At 35.9% G+C, this 21,808-nt stretch overlaps 1 protein-coding gene across 2 annotated transcripts in view; it reads right to left on the bottom strand.

Annotated features, from left to right (window-relative positions):
• Positions 1-1,529: 1,529 nt before the first annotated feature.
• UMAD1 (UBAP1-MVB12-associated (UMA) domain containing 1) overlaps positions 1,530-21,808 on the bottom strand; it is an 82,011-nt gene continuing 61,732 nt past the window's right edge. For both annotated transcript variants that reach the window (XM_062569164.1, XM_062569165.1), the window contains exons 3-4: positions 20,012-20,097; positions 1,530-3,175 (exon numbers count right to left, since the gene is read on the bottom strand). In XM_062569164.1, the coding sequence (XP_062425148.1) occupies positions 2,918-3,175; positions 20,012-20,097 (344 nt within the window). In that variant the 3' untranslated portion in view covers positions 1,530-2,917. The remainder of the gene's footprint in view (positions 3,176-20,011; positions 20,098-21,808) is intronic.

The following is a 21,808-nucleotide window of genomic DNA, read 5'->3' as shown; positions in this document are numbered from 1 at the left end:
TATTATGTCCAATAATGGCAGTAACAAAGCTCCCATTTACAGCACTTCACTGGCACAGGTTTATACTTCAGTCTTCCATTATTAATTCTGGAGTTGACAACCTCTCTTAATTTTGATGTTACTGATATCAGCCACAAAATATCTTTCAGTTCTAGCTAAACAATCTACATACATATGCATAACACACATAGCTAACAGTTCTAGTCAAGACCTCACTTTTATATGTGGAATTTGCAGAAAGGACAGCCATGGTGTTCTGACATCAACAGTGATTACATTTCAATAGCTTCTTAAATGAAGTTTTTTTTGAATTAATTATATTCCTTCATCAGTGGTCAATGTTTGAGTGACAATATATAGAACCATTCAATATTTCTTGACAATGACAAATAGGCATATATTCCAATATTCATACATCTACGCAATAATCACTTAGAATACGATGTTAAACATGCCTTACACAAGTGATATGCATTTTTGTATTAATTAAGACTGTTTGAAAGCTTTAATTTTCACACGATTTTGTGTCATCTTCATGTCATTAGTGGAGAAATGCGAATATCCATAAATGCTATTAGTTTATAACAGTTTGAATGTATTTTTTCTTATCCCAGCAGGAAAAAACACACCTCTGCTGTTTGGATAGCATTAAATTTCAATCCACGTTTTATGGATGATGTTAAGCAAGGGAGGGGTTTGAGCCCCAAGGCTTTCTAAAGAGAGGGCAATGAGAAGACATATTACTAGTACTCTTGTTACATGCAGGTTTTACCATTTATGGAACACCTTTAAGAATGCCGGTCAAATGTTTACCTACTGTTGATATTTCTTATCATGGGTGAATACAACCCCCATACCCCTATGTCTCTTCTTTTCTTATGAAAGGACAACATACTGGTTTGTGAATATAACAGCAGGATTCTGACAAGGTATAATTATTTAAAGTATCTAACATTAATCTAAAATGAATGCCAAAAATTTATATGTGAAGTCAGTTAGCAAGCAAAAAACAAGTATTGTGAGTGTGCTGTCTCTTCAACAGTGTTTTGCAGTTCTGCTTATAGACTAGCTGAGCTGGAGAAACTTTCCAGATATGAAATGAAAAAGAATTTGAATGAAGAATGCTATTTTCCCAATAACTAATGTGTAAAGGTTAAATATAAAACAATCATGAAGATTAAATTTAGTGCTTCAGAGAAGTGTTAACTAGAAAACTCAGCACACAGAATCAGGTTTAAGGAGCTTGGTAGAGTCGTCAGAAGTCTGAGTACTTCCCGATTCACTACAGTATTATCCTCATAACAGTGTCACGAATAACAACTAAACCATTGCAAGACAGACATAGCACAAAGTGTACATTAGATGAAAATGTGATACATTTGATTAACGGGACTCTGATTTTTAAATGACACTGAAAAAAATTCCAAACAAAAATGAGTTCAAGCTCCCATGAAAACTGAATGGTCACAGCTATAACAAACAATATCGATGAAGCTGAGTAACAACCCCCACAAAAAATAACTCAATACTATTTTACCACTTTTTTATTTGAGTGCAGCACAGATATTTTCCCTGAAACAATTAGTTCCAAACATTCATGAACATAATTGACAAAAATATACTAACAAATTTACTTAAATACATACATTAAAAAAATCTAAACCAAAAATATTTAACAACCAACTCAAGACATATTCACAATGTAACTTCTCCACCATTTACAGTATTTATCTCAAATACCTTAAGATGACATGTCTGAAAATACATATATTTTAAGCTATCACAGATCATAGAAAATATATGAAAATACCCACTAACATTTGGCACAATATAAATATTCTATCCCAAAAGAAAACAAGTGTAATCTTTTGTGTGATACAGATATTTCTCAAACAAATCATGATGTTACATCAGCGAGCTGTTGTTCACGCAACAACTCAGGTTCTAGTTGGAAAAAACACTGCATACTCAAAGCTTGTGGGCACGCAACACAGTGGTCTGTGAAAATGCATGTTTAGGTACTTAGCTATTTAATTTAGCTGGACAAGAAACAATGTAATGTTTTCCTGTTGTTAAACATTGCCATCTGTATCTCTGGCACACAAATTAAAAAAAAAAGAAGGGTGTGACCATTAAAAGTACGTGTCCTGAGATTTCCTTCTTTAGGGGGCAAAGAGGTTAAAATGGAAAAGCTGATCTGTGTATAAATCAGGAACACATGTGGTAATGAGAACAAACAGCAACCAACAGGCAGCCAGAAAGAGCTTCTTAAGACAACAGGAGAGGCACAAAATGACAAAATGAAATGGACAAAACACCCACTGGAAAAGGAGCGAGACACCTAATTTTCACTTTGAAGTTGGTAAGTCTAATCAATTATATGAAATATTCATAACTCTGAAAGTATACATAATTAAGTCTCAGTTTTAAAACTCAGATTGACTGGAACAGTATCTGCCTGGTAGTATGAAGCAGTATTACTTCAGCACTAATAGTGGGCTTCTATCTCTAGAAAATCAAAGATAACCTTAAACATGCATAACTTGATCTATGTCTTAAGTATCAAGAGTAAAATAACTAATAATACAGAAGTGTGTAAGCTTCATCTTGAAGTTATGAAATGTTTGAGTCTATAGCCTACCTACTAGAAGTGGTTCCAACAGCAAGTCTTATACTCAGGCTGAAACATAGCCCTGCTTCATTTCTTTGGAGATAAACGTAATACTTAACATAGGAAGTTACATTTCAGTTAAAACTGAAAAATACAACACAGTACTGAATAACAACCCTTTTGATTTAATGAGTCTGATATACCACTGGCAGGCCCCCAAAACATTAAGATGTTAAAAATACATCTTAATGTTCACATTAAGACTTGCCTCGACGTAGCCAAAAAAAAATAAAAATAAAGAAAACATTATGGATTACAAAGTACCGAATTTTCAAGTGTAAAGTCATACCAGAATCTTGATAAATTATCATTGATGTCGTAGGTGAGCAGTCGGTCAGGAACGTCATTACGGGCGCCCTGTACTGCTACCACATGTGGCGCTAGGGCAAAGGGTATGTCACTCAGAAGATCTGACATGAAAGGGCTGCTTTCCAAATTCGGACTCCTTTCATTTCCCACTTCTGCACTTGATACGGTCAACTGCGATCGGTGCCCTGTATTTATCTAAAGAGAACAGAAGAACAATAATTTAGACACCGTATATCAGGCAGCCTAGACTTTCTACTTGAAAGAATCAAGACCTATTAATACATAAAACTAAAATAAAAAAAAAATCAATTTCAGTCTTTGGTTCAGGTAGTTTTAAAATGGCAGTTCTTAACACATGCTGGTATAATTCTTCGGGTGAGACTGAATTTTGTAAAGACTGATAAAGACTTTTTTTTGAATGATGAGTGGAGTTTCTCAACCTAATGTTGAGAACCTAATGTTACCATGCATGTACGAAATGGAGGATTGGTGGGACTTTGTGACATTAATTCCATCTTGTTATCTTGTTTATGGGAAATGCTCAATACAATTCATTTCAAAAACTGTTCCATCTTAAATACAGAGTTGTTCCCACTACTCCCTTTCTGAAGTTATTCTATGAGTACATGGCTCTTGTAATTAAAGGAAAAATTCCTATCCTAGTTACTCCAAAGTATTACTAACGTTGATTTCCAATTTGAAACAGATTGCTGGAGTTACCTGTTGTATGGTGATATATGCATTGCCAAACATGCACTTTTCTAGATTATTAGAAAAGCTCAGTTACCAAAACCACTGTCTCACCTAAAAAGTCCTCCCCCCCCCCCCCCCCCAAAGAAAACAATAAAATAAAAAGAACTGCCATGCAGAGGAAGCCAATATAAATCATGGAAAATGTCAGTAGACAAGATGTTGGACACACAAGACTTGCAAGTTTTGATACTGACCTACCAATAGTATCATCTTAAAGAGTTTACCTAAAACTTCTACAATTTTAAAAACTAAGAAAAGACTGTTTACTCTTCCTCTGGAAAGCAAACCTAAATTATTTTACTACGTATAGCTATGAAAACGCTATGTAAACCAATAATTCTCACATCATGTCTATAAGCAAGGTGATTGTTGCATGAATTGCTATAAGCACAAGCACAGAAACATTCAGCCACTCATTCAAAAGTGCTTAACAAATCAAATCGGAGCCAAGAACATAACAAAGGAATTTCTGATCTGCTGTCCGGCCTTATTCCTTTCAACCCTACATACTCAGTAAGCAGGCATCCAGCAAAACCCCAAACTTGCCCTGTTATCCAGAAAGGGAAAGCATGGGAAGCTTTAAATGCCGATTTACTGTTCAGCTGATCACAGGAGTTAAACGTTTTGTTTCAAGGAGGTCTCTTTTATTCTATGAGTCTGAGGGGAGTTATGTTGCTCAAGACCTGACCTTCTTGATGTGAATGTTACAGATTATGGTATAGGGAATCTGAGTTTCTGGCTGCTTGACAAAAGAGCAATAGGGGGGGGCGAGAGGGATTCATGTTTGTTTTCTAGCCTGGGGGGTATGTAACACAGCTATGCATTTAGCAAGGTAAAAGAGGCTCCATCCCCTCCTCATAGGAAGGACTGGATTTGAATTGAATGCAACCTGAGAACTACAGTCATTCCTTACACCTAAATCCACCACTTCAGCTTGTAAAAAAAAAAAACAAAACAAAAAACAGACAAACATTAAACCTTCTGTTGAAGTGTCAACAATTCAGTAGATAATCCTGCCAATTTAAATCTGTTCAGTCATTGCTCTTCTTAACTGAACTGAGGAAGCTCGCTCCTCCAGAAGCATGTAGGGGAGAGGGGGTTCGGGGTGCTGCACCACCTTCAGACTCACACAGAACAGACTCACACGTGGAAGGTGTTCTTCATAATCATGAGGACTAGAACTATAAACGTTATGATAAACTTCCCTGAATCCAAGACCATGATGTAACGAGGCATCGTTAAATGGCAAATTTCCTAAGGTTAAGAAGTTTTATTGAAAGGAATGGCTGCTAGGTTTAATTAGCAAACTTACTAGTTATGATCCAGTACAAAAGATGAGCGAATGAGCTCCAGTGAAGGCAAGCACCCAAAGCAGCTTGCTTCTCAGCTGCTGGGATTCACTTCCTAGTATAAATACTATTGTTTTTTCCCTCTTTCAGATCACCCTCAGGTACATAGCTGCAAAACTTTATTTTGTAAGAATCGAAAAGGAAAGAGTAGTCTCAGCTTTGTCTATTCTTCTAGGCCACCTCAGAGCCTTCTGGAGACAGAAAGGGTGCGTGGCTGGGTCCCTCCTGCACCCAACCTCCTAGCTACTCCAGTACTGACATGTCTGGACTACCTAATTCCTCTAGCTGCAGTTTAGGTGCTTTCTCTTGCTCTTCATTTCCTCTAGCCTTCTATTTTTCAGTTCCTTACTCTTATACTAGTAGCTAGAGCATTTCACTATATCCAACAGCAAAGGCAAGAGTTAGTAAAGATTGCCATTAGCTTTCCTCACAGATTCTGGTAACTTTAGAGGGTGGAAAGCTAGGAAAGCAAGCAGAGACAATAAGAAGATAGGTTTCCTACTGCAGCTTTTCAAGCTCTAAGTAAAAAAACCCACGAAGTCTTTAAGTTCAGGGAAAAAAAATACTTGTGTTTGTTAGTACTCTGTTCAAATTGGCACAGTTATTGTCAAGTCAAAGATCAGCTACTCTCACTTTAAGTGATCTTAGCAGCTAATTGGTAACACTTGTGTGGAAAACTTCCTTCTTGTCATAGGCAGATAGGCTCAAGGTGTGCAGTTTATTAAACTTCAAAACCATACTTCCGCTACAGACAAATTCCCTTGCTAAGAACACTGCCAAACACAAAGAACACCTAATGAATATTGTCAATAAAAAAGAAAAGCAACTGAATACTTCAAATATATACTGAAATTTGCAGCCCCTGTAAATTTAAAAACTTCCCTTTAGATTCTACTCTGCACAAACCTGTTACATTCCCTCTCAAGAGGAATACCTGCAGAGTATTTACTGAGGTGCTGGTATTTTCTTATATTACATCAGTTCCATATTCTGAAGAGGAGAACTGAGCCAGAAAGCCCCAAATGAAAAACAGGAAAAGTTTACATCTAGGAATCAGTTAAACAAACTCTTCAAAGAACCCTCCTCCTCCCCCTACTCCCACATTCCATGGAAAAATGATCCCTTGCTTGCTGTCCTATTCCCATAGCCCAGATGATAATCAGAAATCCCTAGAAGCTAATGTTTATTTTGTTTGGCAAATTATACTTTTAAGAACACCTGTTTACATCCTAATTGTCCCACAAACTGAATGAACTCCATTTAAAATGCAAATTAGACTATCATACAGCAAAACTAATTTCAAATAGAAAAAAATCAAGAGAACACAAGGAATCTTGGGTCTTCTTTTCTTCACCAAAAGCCTTACATTTTTTAAAAGGATGCCAAATGGGCAGCACTAGAAATTAAACTACATCTGCACAATGTAGATACTGCCTATTGGCATTGGCAGAGCAAGAACAAGCTCTCCTTACTCTAGTCGCACTTCATTTTTCAATGCAAGACTGCAGTAAGGAAGGGTGAATTAAATTAGAAATCTTTTTAACTCCATTTTGCCATCTTCAGTCTTCAATTTTCACTCACTACGTACTCTTTGCAAGGTTCTTCTGTAGATGCTGATATCATTTAAGTAGTCAAAACAATATCATGAATAAACTCCGAAATAGCTGAGAGCAACATGGTATGAATAACTCAGGGAAAAAAACAAAGCCAGGTCAGCATAAAAAAATGCCATAATCTAATCTCTGATCTAATAGTTTGTGGTCTTAGTTTACCCATCTCCTCATGGGAAGATCTTGCTTCCAGTATTGGAAGATGATCTTATGGCAGAAACGAGAAAATGACTCAACGTTTTCTATTTCAATTTTGCACATAAACCACTACTGTCTCTCCCATGAAAAGGGTGTTTTCCATTGTCTTAAAATTCTCACATTCACTTGGTTATTTTTAGCGAGTCACACCTTAGGTTATTTTATTGGGCTGACTTCCCAACAAATTACACAATGTGAAAATACGTAACTTAGGGAGGAATACTCTTCAATGCACCATGCCAAACCCAAGCATGGTATAAAGACAACTAGCCACAATTAGCCTGGTCAAACCTCCTTGATTCCATGATGCTCATATAAGCACTGCTTAAGATGCAAGGGGTGCTGTAAAGGTATGTGGCAGAGAGGAAACAGGCAAAGCTGACTCCTCTAACACATAACCCCTTGTAAAACAAAGTAGAACAGCTCCAGGGTGCAGTAGGTGGTGGTAGCAACAGTGTATGTGACATATAGTGAAGATAGACCACTGGAAAATTCTGTCACAGCTTAACTTCTTAAATACTGTGGAGCTCATCCATGATTTCCAAATACTCTTACAAAGGTGTTTAGAACAATGGTCTCATGCAAGACCACTGCAAGCTAGATATATTTCTGTGCTTCTATAAAGGCATCTTTTAAATGGGTTTAGACAATATAAAGGCATCTTTTAAATGGGTTTAGACAAATTTCACTCATATGCTAGCAAATTCCGTATCAGTGAAAGGAATCTGATGGAGCCACCTGACTAGCAGAGGCTTTTTTTGTTTTTTAAATACTGTGTGTAATGTAACTAAGAACTGGACATTCTACTAGAGAACATCAATAGCCCATCAATGTTAAAATCACCCAAACTGGTTACAGTGCAAATACTAGGGCAACGCTATGTTATACAAAGTCAAGGTTATGAAATGGCTTATGTTTTCATGCGTGCTTTCTTCTAGCATATACAGAACTGCAAGTGCTAGAGAATTTGATATCCCACATTAGTCACACTGGTTTCTATTTAAATGACTAACTTATTTATCCAGAATTACAATCTATTCAGAGCATATTCTTTGGACATTAGCTAAACAAAGCAGTGCCAAATGCTATGACACACAATCCTGCTATGAGAAGTATTAATCAAATGCATTTAGAATATCATCAAACAATTAACACTTCACCAAACATCAGGGAATCAAAAAATCTGTTACAATCACAAAAGGCAAGGTACTCAAAGTTAATTCAAAAAGCACGGTATTTTCTTCATTGTTGGTTTGGAATCCCAATGAAAATGGATAAAAGAAACAGTATATAAATATTTATGATAGCTGGTCAACAGACAGTAATTGTGCTCTGATGGCAAGGGTGAGTTATGTGTTATTTCAAAATTAGCAAAACATAAAAGTTATCCTTTAAAGTAAATGCATTCTTTTTTGCTCTTATACCTTTCATTTTTATGTTCCTCAAAAAACATTTAATTTGTTGCATCTATGTATGCTAACCTCCAAGTCTGCCAAGAGTCTTGTAAGAAAAAAAAAAAAAAAAGTTAACTGTACTAAGATAGAAGCTGTATTTACAGTGCTCTGAAGAAGAAGCAAGGATTAGTGCTAGCATTATTACTATCATCATCTGAATTACTAAAGAAGGTTTTCTAACAAGTCATTCATTTTATGAAATTTGCACTCTTCGTAAAAGAGGATTTTTTTTCCCAGAAGCAGACCCATTTTCCTTAAAAAGTCAGTCTTAAGAAACAAACAGATGTACAACATTCCAGAATATTTAGTAGATACCCCACAGCATCATAGTTATGAGAGAGACCTACTGGTGATACAGAAATATCACCTTTAATGCAGGTAATTTTGTGGTATTATAGCAAATACTGTATCATAATGCTACATAAATTCTAAAACAGATTATGCAGTTATTTCTGACGTATCTAGAGATGAAAACTATCTTAAGAGATTATTCTTCCAATTGTGGTTGAATTGATGCTTTTAAGGTATTCTTCAGCCTTGTTTTAGAAAACCTGTAGGAATTCCAAAGTGTGCATCACCATTGGTGACAACAAATCACTTTTCAAACAAGAAAAGTAATGGCAAAGAAGAGCAGAGGGAAAAAAGAAAAATTATTTGCAGGGCTCTCTAAATATTTAGCACTTTACATTCAGAAGTTTAAGCTAGCGGAAAATGATCATAAAGCCTTGCTGATATGACATGATAGTTTCTAAATGTCACAAAAAAAAAACCCTCCAAATCAAAAAAAAAAAAAAAGAAAAACAACCCCCCCACACACACACTGAACTAGCCAGTAGGCATGTGACCTATAATTTTACAGAACCACAAGAAGAGAAGAAACCCACTAGGACACGTAAAATCCAGATGCCCTTGAGATGGTTCAGAAACAAATTCACGTGAGTCATGATAGCTGCTATTCTTTAGAGGCTCACTTAAAACTTTAGTCAGCATCCTCCCCCAGGGATTCAAGAAAATAAAGTTGTTTCTACTGGAGAACCAAGCTAAGTTGAAGAAAAAGTGCAGGAGATCTTGCAGGAGCTGTAGTGCAAGAGTGGTTTCTGGTTAGTTATTCCTTTCTCAACGGAAATGCAGTGACTCAAGGGGGAAGACTTCTCCCTTGAAAGGTGCAAGCTAAGGCTGAGTCCTCGGAGCGGCTTTCATAAGCAGCAAAGACTGCCAAAGGGACTCAGCTTTTCCATTTGTCCAGGGCTGATTTTTAGGCTCCACCAAAATCAAGGTCAGGTTAAGCTGCTGAAATCTTAAGGAATAAAACCCTAAAGAAACAGTTAAAAGTACATGTAACGTGCTACAGTTTTTCTCTATTATAGTAAAGCTCCCCATAGAGTATTCTGGTACACAAAGAACATTAGCGCAATCCTTGCTAAACCAAGCTTTCAGTAAAATGGTGTACACTTGTACACTTTTATTGGTATAAAAGCAAGCAGAAAAATGTACTTTTTCAGAGTATTTTCTCTAATGTAGGAAAAATTTTTAATGCAGAATGAACTTTCTGGATTTAATACACATTCCTTGTTCTCTCAGACTGCTAAAGCTGTTAACCTATGCGGAGCGGAATTGCGAGGTTTGTCATTTGAACTCTGGATACTGTCAATGTTCGTTCCACGGTTAAAGTGTGTTAGTTTAATTATCCTAGTAAATATTAGATAAAAAGATGCCTATGACTTTTATTTGCTAAACACTTCTAAAACACAATTCTTCCTTGAAAAGTATTTTTAAGTAACAATATCTAGTCCCTAAACAGACATCTCATTTGTTCATTCTATCTTAATTTTTTTTTAACGACTTTGCAAACAAACTGGAATGACATTCAAATCCTTCTGTTTTTACTCAATCCCCTAGAATAAATATGGGCACAGGAAAAATTTGGAGGGGGTTAGTAATAAATCTCCTTAAACTTGAGCATCTATAATAAGAAATTACATAACAGTGAACAAACAGATGAGATACAACACAAAGGAGGGCTGCAGTACTACTAAGAAAAAGTACCAATAAGAAAGCCAAAAAAGGATTCCAAATCCTTATTAAAAATTCTGAGTCTTAAGTTCCCATTATAATGGCATTTCTGTCATAGCAATTTAGACTACATAGGCTTTTAAGTTGAGTATTTCCAGATTTCAGTACAATGAAAACACACCAAGTTGTACAAACCAATAATGCAGAAGCTCAAGGATCTAAAAACAGCAATTAAGTAAAAGGCAATTTTGCTCTTAGTGCTGCTACAGATTTGGAGCTCTATCACTCAGCGCAGAAAAATACTAAACAAAAAGACTGACTGTTATGTTGATCATGATGAAGAATTTGAAATAGCAGATACAAACAAACACGTATAATCCTAGTCTCACCATTAAGCCTCATGCAAGTGAGGTGGGACCCTTACTTCTGTAACAGAAAAGACTCGCCTGTTCCCCTTCCCTACAGCCAGTGATATTCTGGGTTTTGTCACCAGTTTAAAATGTCCTTTCAGGAGAACTGCAACTCATTTTTGTCTGGGAGCTGCACAACACTATCATAGAATCCTCCTATAGTAGATTTTTTTTTAGGAGAAAATATTTTTTTCAACAATTACATTTGTATTGGAAACAAAACTCATTTCTCTTATTTTTCTTTCTGTCTCAAATGAATTCTAGCATTTTTGAATCTGGTTCATTTCAGATCTGTATCAGCATTCATGCAGTCTCTGTAGCAGGGTTCCTGCGTTTGCTCCATCCTTGTGCCTCTCTGGAAGCCCCTGGGCTTAGGGCACTGAGCTAGCAGGTGAATTTTTGACAACTCTTTCCTTCTACAGCATGAATATTGTAGTAAGAATTATCTAGAAAGAAAGAGAGAGTAGGTTCAGTGAGGAACAGTTTGTCTAGCTCCCCTGTTCCTTGGAAGTACTAAGCAACCTATTCATAGCAAAAAAATTTATACAGCACAACAAGCAACATAAACAATATTCAACAAGTTGCCAGAAAGTGTTACTAAATAGGCCAGATCATTCTCTCATCTTCATTTTACTGTAGCAGGTATAATGAAAGATTTTTTTTAAAAAAAAAGTTAAGACAATAACTAATCTAAGCAAGCTACAAGCCAGAAGAACATGACATGAAAATATATGCAGCTTCATCATCCAGCAGTGCATTCAAAACCCCCAAATCACCAGTGAAGGACAAGTCAATATATTACAAAATGAATACAGAAGCCTCATGAATGCTAATAATGGATTTGTTCTGTAGTTTCAGTGTCATCCAAAAGCACAAAATACTCAATCTTGTTTTGCTGATGCCTGATGTAAATGCAAAACTTCGGATATTAACAATTAAAATTCAGTTATCTTTTGAAGGAACTTTGAACTGTGAATGAGCTATCTGTATGCAGTTTAGATAACCGGAATGCAAATGTTATATATTCCCCCAGAAAATAGTCTTTTAATAGGGCTAGAATCAGGGAAGAAAGGTTAGACTTCAACTTTTCATGGTTGCCAGAGAACATATTGAGAAATGAATCTTCTATAAAATGTTGATTGTACATTTAAAACAGTATTCAAATCATACATTGAGCAGCTATGTTTGGACAATGTGATTTGAGTTTCTCTAAGTCTACTGCTCCAAGCAAAGAAATATTCTGAAGACTTTTTGGGAAGGTTGAAATCTTCCTCTTCCAGGGGAAGTGTTTAGACAAAATGAATCCCTGCCTCCAAGTCTCTACTTTCTGCTCCTAACCTCTGCAATTGTGGAAGCTCCTAGGGCAGGAAAAGGATGACAGCTTCTCTGAGATGCATTTTCTCATTCTACCAGTGAATGAAAATCCTAGCACCTGAATGGGTAAGGATGCTGTTTTTCACAAGAAAAGTCAATACAATTTTGAGCAATTGTAGCACATCGGAAAAGCTGCCTAAATTAGAAGTTAAAATGGTTTTATTGTTTCAAGAAGAAAAACAAATCTCTCTTTTTTTAATCCAGGAGAAGGAAAAAAGAAATTCATCTTGGATTTGGTCCTCTGAAAATGTTCATAAATTAGAGCAATTATAGAAAAGAATTGCAAGTCTAACCCAAGGTAAAGGTCCCTCTAGATCTTCCTAACAGTATGTCTTAAAGAATACAAATGGATTCTCAGGCAGATACCTGAATAAAAGATGCTGCACTAAGTGCTTTATTCTGAGTTTTTTCCTCTGCTGCCTAAAATCCAAGCATGTGGTAAGACTATCAATATGACCTATTTACAAGTTTTAAATATTCTAGTGCTAAAAAAAAAAAAAAAAAAAAAAGTGAATTAGGTGAGTATTTCCTAGGGCAACTTTCTACCTGCTCTCCCCATAGAGATTCAAGTCAATAACTGTCAGAAAAAAATTGCAGTAAGATGGAAATTTAAGTTCCTCCGCACACTCTGTATAGCTGGAGCACTTACCAACAGTGCAGCAAGCAAGCACCAGAAAAGCCAGAGCTTGTAGAGCTTCAATCTACAACCATTAACAATAAAGGCTGTGTTGTGCACAGCTTGTACTACTAAGACTTTTGAGCCAGAGGAATAGAAGTAGGATGACGTTTAAAGCCGTAAAGGACCAATAAACAAAAAGAAACAAATACTGGTTGTCCCTTTGAATTACGGTTGTTTGTTGCAGCCTACTGGTTCTCTATGGAAAGCACATAAGTGGACCACGGTGAAAAGGAACATGGGCAATTTTAAGTATTTATGTTAATTTTATCAGTCAGGTTTACTAATAACATTACAATACTAGAAGAGTATTCTTAAAATTTGAAATAATATGGAAATAAAGAACTTTGAAAACAACTTCCGTTTTATACTGATGCATTAAAAAAGTGTTTTAGAACAAAATTTGACAATGCGCTATCCAGTATACAGGGTTCATGGCTGACAGAGTTGAGTGGTGGTGAAGTTGGCAGGTTTTAAGGCAGAAATTTCAACAGCACATTATGGTGAAAGGATCAGGCCACACTGAAGGAAAGCATGGAAAAACAAATTCCCAGTTTATCAATACCAGAATTTAAGACTGAAAAGAGGCAATTTTCATGTAATTTTCTGTTCTGTTAAAATGGACTGATCATGGCTGGTTGTTCCCTGCCATCCCCTTCCCTTTACTGTGGCAGTAAAACTAACTTAAAGACATTGTTACTTGCCTTAGTTGGTGTTTAGAGTAATCATTAATAAGCTGCACCGTATTACAGTCTTTCAGCCACCATTTTGCACTCATGAGTCATGTTGTAAATATCAATGTACCATCAGGCTAAATTAGGGCACGGTCTGATCAGGTGATGTATGATCTACACTGTATTTTAAATCAATTTTAATATTTTGAAAGCCCAGAAAGGTCACTCCCAGAGGCAGGACGACTGACCAATCCATTTGCTGACAGCAGGAACATGAATTACCGGCTTTTAGTCTGCCTTCATGTGCTTGGGCAGGAGATACAGGACAGTGAACAATTTTTTCTGGAGATAAAGTCAGTGAGAAGATTCCAAAATTACAGAAAGATTAAAGAATGTGTGCGGGAAGATCTGGGCACCTAGTTTGAATGTCTGTTACTACAACTAACCATCCAATGTAACTGAATGAGCTCAAAATTAAGCTGTGCATATAGTAAGCTTCTGCCTAAACTAAGCAGTGACTTACGCAAGTTGCGCTTCTGGATACATGTACTTTGGTCATTGTTTGCTCTATCTTTGTTCCTTCACTAAAGCCTAGCTCTCAAAGTGAAGAGGCTACCATCCAGGCCAATTTTACTATTTTATGAACTTTTTACATGCACGTATATACATAGTTATAGTCACTGAACAGTGAAAACGTATCATGTTTGAGTGCTACTTTTCCCTAAAAAGTCATTTTGGTGTCTTTGGTCACTCACACCTGGCCTTTCGTGTGGACAGATCACAGAACTGACTCACAGCTCCACAAGCACAGCTACGGGAGGCAGGGATGCTCCCATGTCTTCACTGGTGTGTTCCTTCTGTTTACAGCTATTTTCTCACCAGACAGAATGTTCAGGTCCCTTCCTAAAAAAAATACTGTCAAGCTTCTTCAGTTCTTGTCACAATGAAATCACAACAGAAGTTAAACAAAGGAACTAAGTTATAACTAGCAATAGTTCACATTTGCAAAGGGCTAGAGAAAAGTGATTTATAAGAGCACTGCTTTACTTTCTTGACAACGAGCTGTTTTCCAAGTTCAGGGAGGAAGCTGGTGATGACCAAATTAAGATTTCTCAATTTCTACTCTATCGATATTGATGCTATTGACATTACATTCTTGACATTATTTAGCATTCTTGCTTGCTAAGTATCTGAAGCAAGCCCAACTGCATGTCATGTTACACAGATAAGAACTCTACTTACGTTAGAATGAAAAAAAACTATAAGATGGCACTATTACAAGACATCGCCAGGTCCTACTGGCTGACCCTAGGTCAACAGATCGCACAAATCAGAGTTTATATAATCTTGGGTTTGAGGCCATAGTAACTTATCCTTTGTAACTTGCAGAACCATACTTTCTTATGGACGATCATGTTGTTTAAATTATATATGCATGGACATATACATACATATAAAATACACACACATATTTATACATTATATATAAGGTGGAGATACACACCAACTTGTGCAGCTGTTGACGGAAGACAGAAGTCCATTGGCCCGTAAGTTTTGGAGGTCTTTTTAGTATGAAGATACCTCTTAAATAATTTGACCAATTATCAAACAGACAGTAAAATAATCAATGCAATGCAATTAAGCTTTATAAAGTAAATATGCTATTGCAGTGGGATAGTTGATTCTTTAGCCAACTAGTCTATTTACCTTCTTTCTCAGTAAGGTTACAGCCCTATGCTGTGATCTCCTTATCATATGGCAGTCCTGCTTTGTAGGCATTCTTGATCTGCAGCTGCACAGTAAATGCAGGTCCCCCAGTGAACTGCCACCTATGTACTGCACATGCACACTATGGAGGGAGCTAAGAAAGATACTGTCCATTGCAGCTGTAACACTGAAAACTGTTTATCTTTCCTTAAGAGTAGTATTAAAACTTCACTTCCTATAGCACAACAGTTAAATAAAACATTAGATCTTTTTTCCAGCAGATTCTCAGGTACCAGCAGTCAGAGAAAAGCACAGGCTTGATGACCTGCTGCAGACAGTCTTATTCCAGTCCCTTCTAAGAGTGGGTAATTTCATTAAGTGATTATTGCTTACATGTCCCATTAAGCAGAAAGATAACGTGGACCCCTTCTTTATGGACTTTATAGGTGAAAAAGTACTCAGGGTTAAAATGACATATGATGAGCAATTAATCTAACCAGGCCATAACTAGAATTCTAGCTTGTGATAGCTTTTTAAAAAAACATCTAAGCAGTAATATTTTCTATAAACATTAGTATTTGTCAAAATGGAACAAACTAATCACAGTCTTTCTCCAGTGATTTTGAAATACCAATCACCTTTTCTAAAGCAGGTGTATGGAATTTGCAATGATGCTGTACATGTAGCTCAGAACATCCTTCTCAAGTTATTAAATACCAAAGCTTCTAAATGATAAGCTAAGAGCTGAGTGACAGAATAGAGATATGCTCAGGAATATCTGCTTTTCCAGTAACTTGTAACTAAGATAAAAATATCTTAGTCAACTACAGTAAAAACCAGGCAATAATAGGTCTGGAAAAACTAGTTAATATTTTTTTTAAAGGGGGAGGAAAAAAAAAAAAGAAAAAAGAAAGGTAACTTTAGCATTGTTCATGCCCTGTAATTATATCAGATTTTTACAAGGGGATCTGCTCAAAAGTCTATCTTAGAAGTCTATCAGCTTCAGCAATAAGTGCTAATTCCTCTGAAAGAGTAAAAAGTCCATTATTAAATTCATTTTTTCACTTTTAAGCTTTACAGACACAGTTTCCATTATCTTTTCCTTGATGTTTTATTGCTCATGATAGTTCTCTCTTCCCAGTTGACTGACTGATATGGCCCCAAACCTGATGCCTAAGAAACTACTATTTAAATCTACTCAGAATCATGAAATAGCAGAGCTTTAAAAAGGATCAATTTAATGATATCATCTATATATTGAAATAAAAATATATTTAATTGGATAAATCCTAATTTAATTGGATACTGACCCAAAACGGTGCACACTAATATCTATGTGCAGAAAACTATAGACAATTTTACATCTACCTCATGAAGTATTGGCCTTCTATTTGCTACATTCTCAGTCTATAGTATCAAATCAGCCAACAAGAGTTCACAAGAACTGTAGCAGAACCATTGCGATTCAAGAAAAAAACAATGTCCTATGATGATAAGTATCACAGTAAGCACATAATTAAGAGTGACTGTAACAACAACATATAAATTAGATAATTATAGATTAAGCAATCCCTTGGGGGATTCTATCTTGCCCTAGAAAACATGTAACAAGCTCCTAGGATAAAAGGCAGTAGTGATTAAGTATTTGAGGGAGAAAGAGAACTATGAAGAAAAATAAAAACAAACAGTAAGAGAGAAATATTCATTTATAGACTCAATATGTAGCTTTTTTAAAATGCATTTACTAGTATTGCAGTTTCTGCCCAAATCTGCTGTCATCTGTTGGCTAAAGGGTGCGTGTCAGATTATCAAGAAGGGCAATACCAGGAGAAACACAAACTGCTTCCCAAGGCGACAATGCGGAGATACAAAGCACTGCAGTTATTATAACAAACGTAATTTTTGTTTCTTGCGCCAATTTAATAATCCCAGGTGTCCTGAACACCAGACATACAATAATCTCTATAAATCCTAATTCACAGCCCTACCATCTGTCAAAAATAATTTTTATGTCTCCTAATATATATTCTACACAACTGCTCTCACAGTACGACAAAAATACATGATTGCACTAATTCGATTTACCAATGGAATAATTCATTCTCGAAAAAAAAACCCCACCCCAACAAAAAACACAAACAACCTAGCACCAACCACATGACAGGTTTTCTAGCACTTTTTATACATCAAAACTAACCTTCTGTTCTGTCAGTTTCTACAATCTTAAATTCTCAGGGAAATTAGTTAAACATTGAATTATCTGCAAATTGTACTATAAGAATGGAAAACCCAAAAGCATAAAAAAAAACACATAATATCTCTTTCTTCTCTGATGGTGTTACGATTAAAATTAGAAGCCTTGTGTTTCATACTCACAAAGAGACTAATTTAAGTTCTCAGTTCTGCAGAGCACTAAGCATTTTGGCCCCCATCCAGAAAAGCACTTAAACAAATGTATAACTTCTAGTTCATCAGCCTGAAGCGACTTCAGTGGGATTGTACAGGCTTGATTAGGTCCACAGCAGTCATTACCCTACCGGCCAACATGGCATCTCCCTCGGACTAAAGTATCACAGGGAGATGATCCTCCCAAAGCGGTGTCTGTGCTCATTGCAAATGCAGTGATTACGCCACATGGGATTGCTCAGAGGAGCTTCTTTTTCCACCCTGCAGAAGGAGGCTGCACGTTTAGACTAAAGATGGCCTTTCAGAATAGCCTTCTTCCCACCAATTTTCTAAATATCTGAGTTTCCTTTATCAGCATCTCATACAGTATCGGAACTTCTTAAAATAATGATGAAGGCTGTAGGCACTGCAATTGTTATGAGAGAAGCTGTTAAATGCTGCTAGTTACAGCAAGATGATCTTGTTTTAAACTTTTATTTGCGCATTAGCTTTATATAAATTAAGCAAGATTACACAGAAGTGTGCACCTGAGAGTTTAATAATTATACTCAAACCAAATCCAACAGTACCTAAGTAAATGGGAAACTCCAAAGGGATCTAAAATTACTAAAAATACTTCAGAAGATACTTTCTTCTTCAGAAACAAAACCAAACTCATTTCCTTTCCGAATGAGGGGGAGATCTATGAACAAAGTATTAGCAATTTCATTTTTCTTTAAATCACATTGCAAAAAAAAAATCACTTTTCACATCCCACAAAGTCTCACCTGTTAAGTTATAAAAACAGATCATACTTAAAAATAAAAGCAGGTTTTCACCAAGTGACAAGATGCGGTTAAATAACTAACAAATTTTCTGCTCAACTATGCATGACAAATAGCTAATACTACTTGAAGTCTAGCAAAAGCTCTTTTCACATACTCTAGTATGTTTACAAAGTATTCCCATATTAACAGCAACGAGTCCATTATTTCAAATAGTGTTCTCTATCTCAATGACACATTCAATATGTAACATAATGTTTTTCTTAAAACATTAACCATTAACATCAAAAACCACTAACTTGGTTTTTCTCCCATAAATTTATAAACATGGATATACTCACCATACTGAAATCATTTCATTTCTATGATCCTCAGTTGCTCTATTTAATTTGAGAACCCTTTCTGAGTAAATGTCAAGTCCAAACAGCCAAATCTAAACACCAGGATTTATAACTTAGATACTACCAAATGCTGTATTTGTGGTATCTTAATTTAGATGATATTGTCACAAACAACTCATATAAGTACTTCTGTGATATCTAAGTTTTTCCAATATAAAGATGAAAATAAAAGATTTACTTTCTCTGTCACGTCTACTGTTTTATTTGGAAAACTTTGCTTCATTCCTCTTACTTATAAAACACTTAAAATCTCTAAGATTACACAAGTTCCTATTTTACTGAAACTTCACAGAATTGATACAGATATCTGTATCAGGCACAGTTTTTAATTTAAAATTAAAAAAAAAGAGAGAGACTACATAGCACCTCCCTACACATCAACCATTTTTAAATGAGTAACATTATCATATATACCTCTGACAGACTACGGGACTTTGCAGTAATAAATATGAAAACGGCACAAAAAAGAGAGAGCAAGAGAGAGAGGAAATTTTGAGGACAGATATGAGAAAGAGGGGGAAGAAGAAAAGGCTAAGTAAGAAAAACCCCAAAATATTCCCCTTGCCCAAGAACATAAAATTCCAAGCAAAATCTTTCACAGTTACCTTGCAAATATCTAAAACTAAATGGCAATGGAAAGGAGGCTCATACACATTGCAAAAGCATTTTCACAGGAGGTGAAAAGAAGATAGTATATGTACACCATATTCAGCAATATTCTGGAAAGCCTCTTTTGGTACGCATGGGTTAAACAGTAAACAAACAACATGAAGAAAAGGGAATCCATACACTGAAAGAGAAACAAAGGCAAACACAAAGACATTCTATTATACTCACACATTTACAACACATTATTTATAATGATAGCTGTAGAAAGAAATTACTTACATAAAAGTTTCACATTTTCCATCACTATTCACCACACTAATGCTTGCATGCAATTCATTAACATTTGGGCTATAGTTTCACATTTCCACGTCTCAAGTATAAAAATAAAAAATACTCAGCAATACTACACAGCCCAACCTTGTTACAATTTCTTTTTCAAATCTAATACTGGTGGCCTTAGTAGTACTGTCATCTAGTTACTAGTAACGTTTCTTTTGTGATGGACAATAGGAAGGCTGAGTAGGAACCTAGTCTATGGAATATGTGAATTTGCCAAAACCTTCTCTGGCAGAACAGTCCTGGTTTGAGAAGCATGAATTTTCATCTTGCACACATAAAGAAATAGTCTCCTACCTGTGGAGGTTTATTGTACATTGGTTTGATCTCTGGAAACAATGTTTTATCCTTTGACTCTCTACTTTGATCATCAACTGTGTCACCTAGCAAAGAAAAAAAAAAAAAAAGCTTTAAATCATTGAAGTATGTTATAGTTTATAAGGAATAGGAAAAGACTTGAGTCTTCCTAAAATCAGATTACGCTGTTCTCCATGAAAGGGAGAATTCTGTTGTTACATTTATATTTTACAGTTTTGAACACAAGGAAACAGAGAAGTGTTCTGCAAAACCAGAAAATAAATCTGACTCAGTTAGTTGAAAGAAAAAGGTAAAGTAAAGGAAAAGTAAAGCCAGTCCCTATTTTTGTAGCATTATCAAATTCTAATAATGGCAAAGTGTCAGACAAAGGAGAAATAGCAGCATGCGTGTGTCTGGTGTGAAGGCTACACCAGGTGCACACATTAGTCACGTCCTAACCCCGTGTCAAGCTAGGAGCAAATGCACACCATAGCTCTGTCCTCACTTGCAACCTAGTTTCCACACAGATTTTATCTGTGCATGAGATCTGAAAGAGAGGGGCAGCGTACTCAAAGAAATTTCCTGTTTTTTTAATTTGATGGATAATGACTACTATGCAGTAAACTCACCCCACTGCACAGGTTTAGGTACCTTACTAAAGGTAAGGGATCTCACTGTTAAGATGTGATTCAGTTCATCCCAAAAGTTGAAACTAGCACCAATCTGAGAAGGGCACACTATGGTAATAAACCAGAGAGAGAATATTTCATCTGATTTTAGAGATTGAAAGTACCTTAACAATTCTGGCGAAAGGTAAAATAAACTGTAGTATTTATTTCTCAGATATTTTAAAACAAATATCCACCTAGCTTGTCTTTTCTAATGTTATCTGTGGGAGCTTGCACAAGTGACTGTAAAGATTTGGTGGATTATCTCATGCTGTCAGTGCTACTCAACAAGTAGTCTGTAAGAGGAGACATCTTAGAAAGACGAAAAGGATTTAGTCATGTAACTTTTTTTTTTTTTGATTTGAACTGATACTCCTCTCTGAAATGGATTATTTTATAAGTCTGTACTCTTAAAAAAAGTTCTACAGCAGCAATTCTAAATGAAAAGTTCTACTTAGTATATTTGAATTCCTTTGCTAAGCCTGTGTTTTTGCCTTGCTTGTTCAATTTTCTCCAAGTTTAAGGAGAATCAGTGCAGTCAGTAGACTCAGTCACAAACAGCCCCTATCTAGTTAGGTCTGGAAGCTCATGACACCCAAGCAATGCATCTTTCCAGAAGGACTAGTGCGTCAGGCCTCCTCAATGCAATGCAAATTTGGTAAAGTTTCTTAAGAAAATAAGCAGAAATGTTTAGTCATCAGGTATGCTTTCTATATACTATTTCTAACAGTGTATTTAGAACATCATCAGTAAATTAGCTTTGTTATAGGTCATTAATGCCTATTAATGCCATTAATGCCTAAGCCTGTTGATCTTTTTTGAGGTTGAAAAATGCTTCACAGTAAACTATTAATTTGCAACTTAAATTACTACAAAGTACTTGTACTCATATCACCTCTTAAAAAAAAAAAAAAGAGAGAGAGAGAGGGTGTGGGAAGTGAACAAATGAGACAGCGAGTCAGTTCGCCTTCAATTCCTCCCTGCAATACTGTGAAAAACAAAATTTGTAAGCACCTAGAAGGTAATGATATAGAAGATAAGATTAGTATCAGCCACGAAAATAAATTATGTTAAACCATTAGTTCACCTTTGTAATGAAGTAAGAAGATCTGCAAAGAAAAATGATTAG

The sequence above is a fragment of the Rhea pennata genome, chromosome 2, assembly GCF_028389875.1.
Source record: "Rhea pennata isolate bPtePen1 chromosome 2, bPtePen1.pri, whole genome shotgun sequence".
Classification (NCBI taxonomy): Eukaryota; Metazoa; Chordata; class Aves; order Rheiformes; family Rheidae; genus Rhea; species Rhea pennata.
This window is presented reverse-complemented; position numbering and strand designations above follow the sequence as displayed.